Source organism: Electrophorus electricus, chromosome 15 (genome assembly GCF_041902795.1).
Source record: "Electrophorus electricus isolate QZ-2024a chromosome 15, ASM4190279v1, whole genome shotgun sequence".
Lineage (NCBI taxonomy): Eukaryota > Metazoa > Chordata > Actinopteri > Gymnotiformes > Gymnotidae > Electrophorus > Electrophorus electricus.
This window is the reverse complement of record NC_137511.1, coordinates 24983331-24994028: the sequence shown is the minus strand read 5'-3', so window position 1 is coordinate 24994028 and position 10698 is coordinate 24983331. Positions and strand designations below refer to the sequence as shown.

The window sequence follows — 10698 nt, the reverse complement described above, 5'->3', positions numbered from 1 at the left end:
ATTAAGGCTGGTTTTAAAAAGCGCAGAGACCAGAGGTTTCATAACGAAAAAGCTGCTAATAAAAACATATGGCTGCCATACAAATCTGCTTCATTTCCTACAGAAAATCAGAAAAGTTAGTTTGACAAATTACCCATTTTCTAAAATTATGTTTAAAAGCTGACTATAAAGAAAGCTTCTGTTTTTCTTCTCACCTAGATGCTGTCAAACAAAACTGCTCCAATTGATAAATTTGGATGAACCAAACATAACCTGGCACATAATCTGGGCTGGGGTCTGGTCGGTGGGGTGTGGTGGGCAAGGCTTGATGGATTGGGGGTCTGGTGGGCTTGGGACTGGGGCGCTGAATTTCATGGATGCACCTGTTGTCACATCAGCAAATGTTGCTGTATAAACTCTCCAGCCACTTTTTGCGATTATCTGGTTGGACTCCCTTTTGCCTTCAGAACTCCCATAATTCTTCATGGCAGATTCAACAAGGCGCTGAAAACATTCCTCATAAATTTTGGTCCATATTGTCAAGCACACAGTTGCTTCAGATTTGTCAGCTGCACATCCATGATGTAAATCTCTCATTCCATCACATCCTAAAGGTGCTTTATTGGATTGGGATCTGGTGACTGGAGTCCATTTGATTGAACTCATTGTCATATTCAAGAGACCAGTGTGAGATGATTTGAGCTTTGTGACATGACACGTTATCTTTCTGGAAGCAGCCGTTAGAAGATGGGTACACTGGTCATAAAGGGATGACATGGTCAGCAACAATTTTAAGGTAGTCTGTGGCTTTTAAACAATGCTCATTTGGTATTAAGGGGCGCAAAGTGTGCCAAAAATATCCCCCACACAATTACACCACCATCAATCTGATACAAGGCAGGATGGATCCATGCTTTCATGTTGTTTATGCCAAATTATGATGCTACCATCTGAATGTCACAGCAGAAATCTTGGCTCTTCTGACCAGGTGTTTTTTTCCCCGGTCTTCTGTTGTCCAATGTTTTGGTGAGCCGGTGCGAATTTTATCTTCAAGTCCTTGCTTATGAAATATGAAAAGGGAGGAGTGTTAGATAGTTTGCAGTGTTGCGCAGTTTTGGCTATGGCTGCTATAATTTCTGAAAGCCGACAGGTGTCACTGTTTTGGCCTCGTCTTTCAGTGCACCATCGCTTCGAATATTTTACCGCACCATCAAGAAGAAGCTCCAGTCGCTTCACAAGTTTTCGTCTGTCCATCGGTACTGTAAATCTTATAGGCGGTTGTGAAAACTGGTTGTCTCATTAATTCAGACCAACCTGTCTAGCAGCAACAAACATGCCACGTTCAGAGTCACTCAAATCACATTTCTTCCCCATCCTGATGCTGTTTGAACTTTCGCGGGTCGTCTTGACCGTGTCTACATGCCAAACACATTGAGTTGCTGCCATGAGATTGGCTGATTTGCGTCAACGAGCAGGTGAACAGGTATATATAATAAAGTGGCCTGTGAGTGGGGATCGTTATCACTGTGCGTTATGGTTGTCTTACAGTGTCGAAACGTGGCACTAACGTCTTATTATCAGATTATCAGAACAGCAGGCAGCGTATGGAGTGCAGTACAAGCAAAAAGAACACCCCCAAACTAAATGAATCCAACTCTAATTTAAAGTAAATATAGTCAAATCTAGTCAGACTACGGGTTATTAAACAGGGTCGACTGCAAATTCATAGGAGATGGGACTAACGCCTAAAGAAAGAGAAAGCGATAGAGAAACAGAGCGCAATAGAAGGAGGTGGAGAATCGCATAGCAACATAATGAGTAATTTCTTAACTAACAATGGCAGGTTACCCATATTTGTTGTATAAAAATAATAGACTAGGTAAAAATTATACACTTCAGAACTAACATCGATACGATAAGCACTAGTATAGATAGATAGATAGATAGATAGATAGATAGATAGATAGATAGATAGATAGATAGATAGATAGATAGATAGATAGATAGATGTTGCCTTGGTATGCACATTGCACTACTTTTCCCATACTGCAACGATCAGCGACGTCAGGTTGGACGTGCGCTGTCATTCGGAGAGCTAGGACCGGTCCAGCATCTCCGAACAGGGGACTATAATATCAGCAAAAATTAGGATGTTGAAATGATATATTTTGCGTTTTTCCTCACTATAAAATCATAATTTTGTTCCGAAGGGAATTTGTCTACAATGGACTTTATAGGGACAAATATTTTGTTATTCTGACTTTTTCAATGAGATATGCCTACTCGCTTTTGCTATTGGAGTTAATGCCGAAGATTACAAGATGAAGAAGCAGTTCAATCGAATGCGGCAGCTCGCTAACCAAACTGTCGGCAGGTAAGGTGAGCCTACGTTAAAGTACAGCTTTCGTGTTCACGCTAGGAAAAACGAGAGATAAACGTTGTTAAGTGTAATATCTCACGCTACGCCACGTCTGATTCTCATGGAGATTTTATTGGGTGTTGCTAGCCTCCTCTAAAAATCTGTTTTCAGAAAGCGGTGATGAATGTAACTGACATATTTTCTTAGAGATTCTGTTTGCCGGGTTGTTCTTCATTTTGTTTATTCACTCGCGGCTTGTCGATAGCAATGAGATCAGAAGTAGATGACAGAGTTTACATCACGATACTATCGAGGTTGGCCTAGGATATATAGAGATCTTTAACTGTGTTACTGATTGCAATTATCGTGCTGTTTCTAAAAGACTGCAGTGAATACGGAGTGTAATATTTTGTGCGCGTATTTGCGCTCGCTCGCTTGTATATTCTAAATGTATTCATCTCTCAGTAATTTTTCTGTTTGAGTTACGATTAGTCCGTTCTCTTTGGTAAATATGAAGGGTAAAGTGAACTAGGCTTTAAAACGAATATTGCGTTTAACTGAGCACTCAACTATGTTTCCAACATAAAAGGAAGAATTATTCTTATTAAGTGGTGTGTGTGTGTGTGTGTGTGTGTGTGTGTGTGTGTGTTTTCAATCAGTTAAACCATTCAGTCGCACCAATACTTTAATGTATTATATTACTATGACAACAGGACATAGGATAGGATGCTCCTCGTGTTAGATGTGGTAGGTTCATGACCCTGCTGTAGGGGGAATTACTATTCCACTACATCTGCAGTGTTCTTTGTGTGCATGTGAAACAGTCATAGTGATTGCACAACAGTAACCTTTAGTCTTGTTTAAATATTTAATTGATGCCGCCAACCCTGCCCATGTGATATGCACATGTGTGACGTATAAAACAGTTGGAGAGTCTTAGGTAAATCCCGCAGGCACCGTCAATGTAGAACTCTGACATTTGACTTTTACACAGTTTGTTTTCAAGCATGGTTTTAAGTAGTATTACAATACAGTGAAATTTGAACAGTGTGTAGATTTAGTTGGTTTATGTAAATCTCAGATGAACCAAATAAGTGGAACAAGCATATTGAAATGTTTTGCACTGTTACTAACAGCTTCAGGAAATATCATTCTGTTTATGTTGTCTTATGTGGTGGCTTATGGTGGTGACCTCTGGGGTCAAGGTCAGTATACTGGATTACCCTAACCCAAGGTTAATATATTGGGTAACCCTAATCCTAACCCAAGATCAGTACGCTGGGTAACCCTAATCCTAACCCAAGATCAGTACGCTGGGTAACCCTAATCCTAACCCAAGATCAGTACGCTGGGTAACCCTAATCCTAACCCAAGATCAGTACGCTGGGTAATCCTAACCCAAGATCAGTACGCTGGGTAACCCTAACCCAAGTTCAGTGTGCTGACACATGTAAACTAAGACACAGAGAGCACTGACAAAAATGACATTAACATGGAGCCCCATTCTGTCTGCCTTTGAGTCATTCTGAATCGATCTGAATCGATCTGAACCCTTTTAAGTTCTTGCCATGGCCCTTTGAGCTTTATAGAGAACTTTTAAATTACTGAGTCATCTAGAGATACAAAATGCATTTTTTACAATCTCTCAGTTGTCTAGAATTATGTGCCAAAACAATTAAGAAAGTTCATTTTCAGATTGTGTTTTATTTATAGAGCTCTAACTCAGGTATTTTGTGTGGGTGTGGGTGCTGATAGTAAATTGGCCATTGTTCACTGATGCAGATTAAGACAGCAATACGTTTTAGCTGGAATTCTTGCCAGCAGGGTTAGCTGCAATGTACACTGACTCATAGCCTCAGGAGAACTGTATTTAACACTCATAGCCTCCTACTAACTGTATTTAACTGCGGCTTTAACCTCCTGGTGGCTCAGACCCAGCCGGCTGAGTTGGAGTAATCCCTGCTGCTCTAACCTCCTGGTGGCTCAGACCCAGCCGGCTGAGTTGGAGTAATCCCTGCTGCTCTAACCTCCTGGTGGCTCAGACCCAGCCGGCTGAGTTGGAGTAATCCCTGCTGCTCTAACCTCCTGGTGGCTCAGACCCAGCCGGCTGAGTTGGAGTAATCCCTGCTGCTCTAACCTCCTGGTGGCTCAGACCCAGCCGGCTGAGTTGGAGTAATCCCTGCTGCTCTAACCTCCTGGTGGCTCAGACCCAGCCGGCTGAGTTGGAGTAATCCCTGCTGCTCTAACCTCCTGGTGGCTCAGACCCAGCCGGCTGAGTTGGAGTAATCCCTGCTGCTCTAACCTCCTGGTGGCTCAGACCCAGCCGGCTGAGTTGGAGTAATCCCTGCTGCTCTAACCTCCTGGTGGCTCAGACCCAGCCGGCTGAGTTGGAGTAATCCCTGCTCTAACCTCCTGGCATTTAAATGGAACATGGTGACACACTGGCTGTCATTTCCATTTTTGCAGGTTTTAGGTTCGTAGGTTTATAGTTTTATAGTCTGTACACCTACGATATACAGCACTGTGCCACAGTGAGGGTGAAATAGGATGGGGCAGAACGAGGTGATGGATGGCAGACCTTCTGCATATTGTCAGTTGTATATAAAATTAAATTTTTTTGTCCACTTGTTTACAGTGGAAGGCTGTAATCTTGTAATTTTGATGCCTGTAGTGTCTGTGGCACTTGGCTTTATATAGCTATAGTCAATTATACAGGTTAAAATGAAGATGTCCAAAATTGTTGTCGTACTAAATGCAAATTTGGAGGTGCTGTTAGTGTTATAAATTATGTACTAATGTATAGTTCTATTTATCATTATAGTATTATGAGTAATTTGTCAGAATATAGTTGCCATTTATGCTTTGTTTACATTACCAGTCTAAAGTGAATCAAATCCAATGTTTTGCTTTAATGTGACACAGATCTGATTTTAAATTTTTTTTTTATTGCTGTGTGAACAAACTAATCAGATCATTTCAAATCAGATTTGAGCCACTTTCATACATGGTTCTAGAATGGATACATTCTTGATTTGTGGTCATTCAACATGAATGTGAATGGTCCATAATTCATGTGGCTTGTCTGCACACACATGCTTAGCGCTGTCATCTTTCAGTCAGCACTGGCAGTATGGCAAAACAACAGCGAAGGAGAGTGACAACAGTATCTGTGAAAACACAAAAGCTCATTGGCTTTTTTTGCCATCACAGTCAGATCATGTACATTTGATGAACCGGTAGCTCATGCCCATATTGCATTTGTCCACCTGCAAATGAAATGCATGCATGAGCTACCAGTGCATCTATGGTACGAGTTTTTATACCATGATTTGTCTCACAAATATATCTTTTGTTAGTGGTGACACAGGAGACTCATGCAATATGTATCAGTGTGCACTTTGCTAGAGAGGTCTATTCCTATTACAGACAGATACAGGTCACTTGCAATTATGAATGTGCACAAATGATCGTGATGGGCAAATCTGATCTGTCAGTGAGGGTCAGACTCCTCAAACAGCAAAAGAACTGCATCATAACACTCCAGTCAGCATTCTGCCATTACTGTGTTTAATTGAAGTCATATCAAAACCACAGAAATGGGGTAAACATGGAGTAAACACCAGCCCCAGCCACAACACCCCCCAGAGCTACAGAGTGTCTAGGGACACAGAAACATAAAGAGAGAAATGTCATAAGTTGAATAATATCTTACAGTTAGGGTTAACTCTTGTTGAGTAATATGTTATGGATTGGGTTAGGGTTAACCCTAGTTGAGTAATATTGGAGGAGACTCAGACAGTGTATGCATGTTGCTAACTTTGTTTATTGTGCTTTTCTTTGTCTATAAGTAATTTTGTAAAAATAGAAACAAACAGCCTGCACTTAGGAGAACAGAGAGACATTTTCTGTAATTGCTGTTCATGCTTATGCATATCCTTAGGGAGTGGACTGCTGATATGATGGGGTTAATCCTAACCCTAAACCTTCCCCAACAGTTAGAAGTTGGGTAGGTTGGGTAACAATGCATGGACTACCATGGCACTGTTGGCATGGGAACCCAAGAGCAGTAAACATACAGAATGGCTGCTGATGCCAGTCTATTGATAATGCTTATTGATTTGTGATGGTGTCTACTGTAAAAATAATTTCATTTGAAATAAATGGAACTGTGACAATTATCAAGCAGTAAGCATCACACGAACACTACGACATGAACACTAAGTCCAAAGGGAGAGTTTACAGTAGGTTGTGTGAGGGAGAGAGTTGGTCTAGAAAGAGAAAAGGTGAAGGAGCTGATCACATTACTTTTTTTCTTCTTTGTTTGGCTGGTTGTCTTCAGGGCCAGAGGCATTAGGAGAAAAGAGCGAAGGACACAGAGTAAACTAACTTGACTGTTTGAAAGGTAACAGGCTAACTCATCAGTGTGTTTGAATGGTAACAGGCGTAACTTATCAATGTGTTTGAACGGTAACAGGCGTAACTCATCAATGTGTTTGAATGGTAAAAGGCGTAATTCATCAATGCATTTGAACGGCAACAGGTGTATCTCTCATTCGCTAAAGCGCCAAAGGCCCACCCCTAAACATGCCCGAACCCAAACCACACCCCTGGCATGAAAGCAATCTTTGGGTTTAGTTTGAGGATTTCAGTTTTATTAGTGTTACCTTCAAGAAAATTAGACTTCCTACAGTGGTCTGTGTTATTGAGGGAGGAGGTGAGATGTGGCAGAACTGGTACTGATATGGATCTTTTTGTCAACAACACAGCAACGAAAACCTAGCTCACCGTCATGCCCTGGTGTTAATGCCACCAGCAGGAACATGTATGCCTGTGGGTTCTGTGCCCTTGAACAAGAAACTGTGCTTTTCCCTATTCCATAAAGCCTTCATTCCTTATTTTGATTTAAAGTTTTTGATTATTCAGAGTGGTTTCTACAAAGTAACCCCCCCCCCCCAAAAAAAACCCCACTCAGAATAGTAACACACACACACACCCCTCCCATAACATACACCCAGCATAGTACACACACATATGCACATAGGCATAATGTTTGCGGTTGTGTGTTAATAAAGAACCCATGTTTGTGATGTGGAGAGCACTAGTGGATTTATACTATATACTAAATAACAATAAAGGTTCAATACTATATTTTAGAAGCTAATATAATATTCACTGTAAGGGAACTTTATTTTAATTGAGAACCAGTATGCTGCATAATTAATATTTGTGTAATGCACTATGAAAAGAGATCCACAAACCTTTTTCAAATAATTGTAGTTAAACACTAATTAAAACTTTCTCAGTTGTTTGGAACTCTGAGGAACAGTTGTCTTTCTTAGTTTTTCTTTCCCGTCCAGACCTTTACCCTAACCCTAACCCTAACCCTTTACTAGAGCGTGATGCAATGTGTCAAACTTCTCATATTGTCAACACTTTGTTACTTTGTTAGCTATTGCTAATAATAATAAAAAATATTTTAATTTTGAGTCCAAATCCTTTACATCTAAACAGTTAATACTGTTTACACGGTAAAGAATATGAATTGAATAACATTAGCCTACTACAAATTCAAAAATAAAGTTCCGCAAAATGAGAGAAATGGTAAGATGCATATAAACCAGGCTAAACAAGTGAGTCCAGATTTACAAACACCACTATTGCATTCCGAATATTCTCTGGAACACTATTCCAAAGTTTAAGAGCTATATTCTCTTCCACCATCTGAGTTGCAAGAGATGGGTTATGACGGTTTCAGTGGGTGGGTTATGATGCTTCAGGGCCTCAGCGAGGTGTGCAGGAGCTCAGCTGTTAAGGACTTGAAACATAAAATAAAAGTTGTAGTCTGTGTAAAATGTATTTAAATGTGTGTTTGTATGTTTTTAACTGCTCAATGCTGATAGCACCTGTCTGTCAGGTCTCGTTCTCTAGCACCTGTCTGTCAGGTCTCGTTCTCTGGATGTTTTTCATTTCTCACTCTCTCACTTCCTCTCTGGATCAGTGTGTGTGTGAGCGTGTGTGTGTGTGTGAGCATGTGTGTGTGAGCGTGAGTGTGTGTGTGTGTGTGTGTGTGTGTGTGTGTGTGTGTGAGAAAGAAGGGAGGTGTGTGTGTGTGTGTGTGCATGTGTGGGGGGGTGGGTCTGTGTGAGAGTAGGTATGTGGGGGGAGCTGTGGCTCTCTAGATCAGCATGCAGAAACACTAACAAACTCACAGCAAGTCTTTTTTTCATCACTTCTTGTCTTTGAAGAGTGATCATTGATTACCACTTAATCATTTCATTTTAGTTCAGTACTTTCATTTTAGTTCAGTACTTTAGTTCAGTACTTATACAGTGTCCACCCAAGATGAGATGCAGGACCCTTAACCCTCAACAACTGAAGTTGCGTTCAGTCATAATTGTAAGTCACTTTGGATAAAAGCATCAGGTAAATGTGTTTCCTTTAGTGTGTTATATAGTGTTTTGTACATGTAAATGGTCTGAAAAGTTACAAAGTACACGCTAGAGGCAGTAAAACTCTTCCACAGAACCAATTTTTCTCAGCTATCTGAAAAGCCTTGTTTGAATTCCAGTTCTTTACTTTGTTACAAGATGACGCAATCTCGTAACACAATCCTCACTGCCTGCCTACCTGTGAGTTTGGCATACACACTGTATAGCAAATAATGGAGGCTGGAAAGAGTTTCTTCAGTTTTGCAGTCATTTTAAGAAGATGCTTTGCTTCTGCGTTGTGGGGCCAATCTCTCTTGCAAGATCTGCCAAACAGGGTGACAAAGAAGTCAGTGGTTGAAAGTAATTTTTACCACTGTTCCAAGAATTTTAAAGTGTGACTGGCATTTCAGGGAGGACTGTTTCAAAAACCTTGTGCAGTTCGGTGCTTGGATTTCAGAGTGCGTGGGCTGACCAAGAACACACTGGGCTCATCACTGGGCAGGAATTAAAGATACAGGAGCTGTAACAGAGCTTTTCAGTCAGAGGCAGAAGAGAGATCTACAGTATGAGAATAAATGAAAAATTGTGTTTATAAATCTCTGGTACATGTAGGCCCCAAAACTAAAATTATAAATGCTGAAAATGAGCATAATGTGACTCCTTTAAATCCAGATTTAAACAAACTTGTTTAGCCTGGCTTAAGCATGGTTTATTAGCCTTTTATTAGAATTTCTTTCTATGTTATTGATTTTAGATTAAATTGTATGTACTTTATCAGCAGCTAACCTTTTCTGTGTAAAACAAGATTTTGGACTCAAAATGAAAAGTGCAAGGCTCGGTAAACTCAATATGAAAAGTGCTATAAACAAACACAAACAAACAAACAAATAAATAAATAATAAATAATGTTTATTATTATCGTTCCTGTTTTTATGCAGTGTCATTAATATGCTAATTCATGATTTTATGTATGGCTTCCTCTGTCTCTTGTCTCACCTCTATCCTCTTAGGGCTGAAAAAACTGAGGTGTTAAGTGATGATTTACTGCAGGTAAGTGTGTGTGCGTGTGTTGGTTTGGTAAACATGACCTATTCACTGCAGCAGTGAAATTAAAACAAATAGTTATCATTTCCTGAGGTGGAGAATAATAATAGAGAAGTTCTTGTTTTGTGTGTGCACCTTTGTGCGCATGTGGGGTGTGTGCATGTGTGCACGCCTGTGTGTGGGGTGTGGCTCTTTGTGTACACTGCAGGTTGAGAAGCGTTTGGAACTGGTAAAACAGGTATCTCACAACGCACATAAGAAGCTGACAGCATGTCTCCAGGGGCAACAAGGAGTCGATATGGATAAGAGGTCTTTGCGATCTCCTTCGGTATGGCCCTACTCTGAGTTAACTGGGGTAGATTATCTGTGTGTGTGCTGAGTTAAATAGGATAGATGTCTGTGTAAGTCCTGAGTTAACTGTGGTAGGTGTCCATGTGTGTGCTGAGTATTGACCCACCAAACAATCTTTACCTGCACTCAGTGAGGAACTTTGACAGCAACAGTGTTTCACAGGCACTCTTTTAGAGTCTGTGATAGAGGAACTAGGGTTAGGGTTAAGGTTATACCCTCGGTTGCACTCTGTATGCGTGATCAGACGCTACACATGTGATCACAGATGCTACATGTGTGGTCACAGACACTACAGGCATGATAACATTTTAGTGAGCAGTGAGCATTTGAGTTTATTCTGTTTTTTGAGGTGTGTGTGCATGATTTCACATTGCAATTGTTTATTTCCCATGTAGAAAAAACTGGCACTAACAACACTGGCGCAATGCCTTATGGAAGGAGCAACTATTCTGGGGGATGACTCACTGTTGGGGTAAAACATGCGCACGCACACACACACACACACACACACACACACACACAGTTTTCTCCACTGTT

At 40.7% G+C, this 10698-nt stretch overlaps 1 protein-coding gene across 7 annotated transcripts in view; it reads left to right on the top strand.

Annotated features, from left to right (window-relative positions):
• Window positions 1-2043: 2043 nt before the first annotated feature.
• The window catches only part of arhgap44b (Rho GTPase activating protein 44b), a 33331-nt gene continuing 24676 nt past the window's right edge, over window positions 2044-10698 (top strand). For 5 of the 7 annotated variants that reach the window (XM_081698000.1, XM_081698004.1, XM_081698003.1 and 2 more), the window contains exons 1-4: window positions 2044-2353; window positions 9777-9816; window positions 10019-10138; window positions 10557-10633. In XM_081698000.1, the coding sequence (XP_081554126.1) occupies window positions 2301-2353; window positions 9777-9816; window positions 10019-10138; window positions 10557-10633 (290 nt within the window). In that variant the 5' untranslated portion in view covers window positions 2044-2300. The remainder of the gene's footprint in view (window positions 2354-9776; window positions 9817-10018; window positions 10139-10556; window positions 10634-10698) is intronic. The other 2 variants (XM_081698002.1, XM_027031536.3) reach the window with 1 other exon arrangement.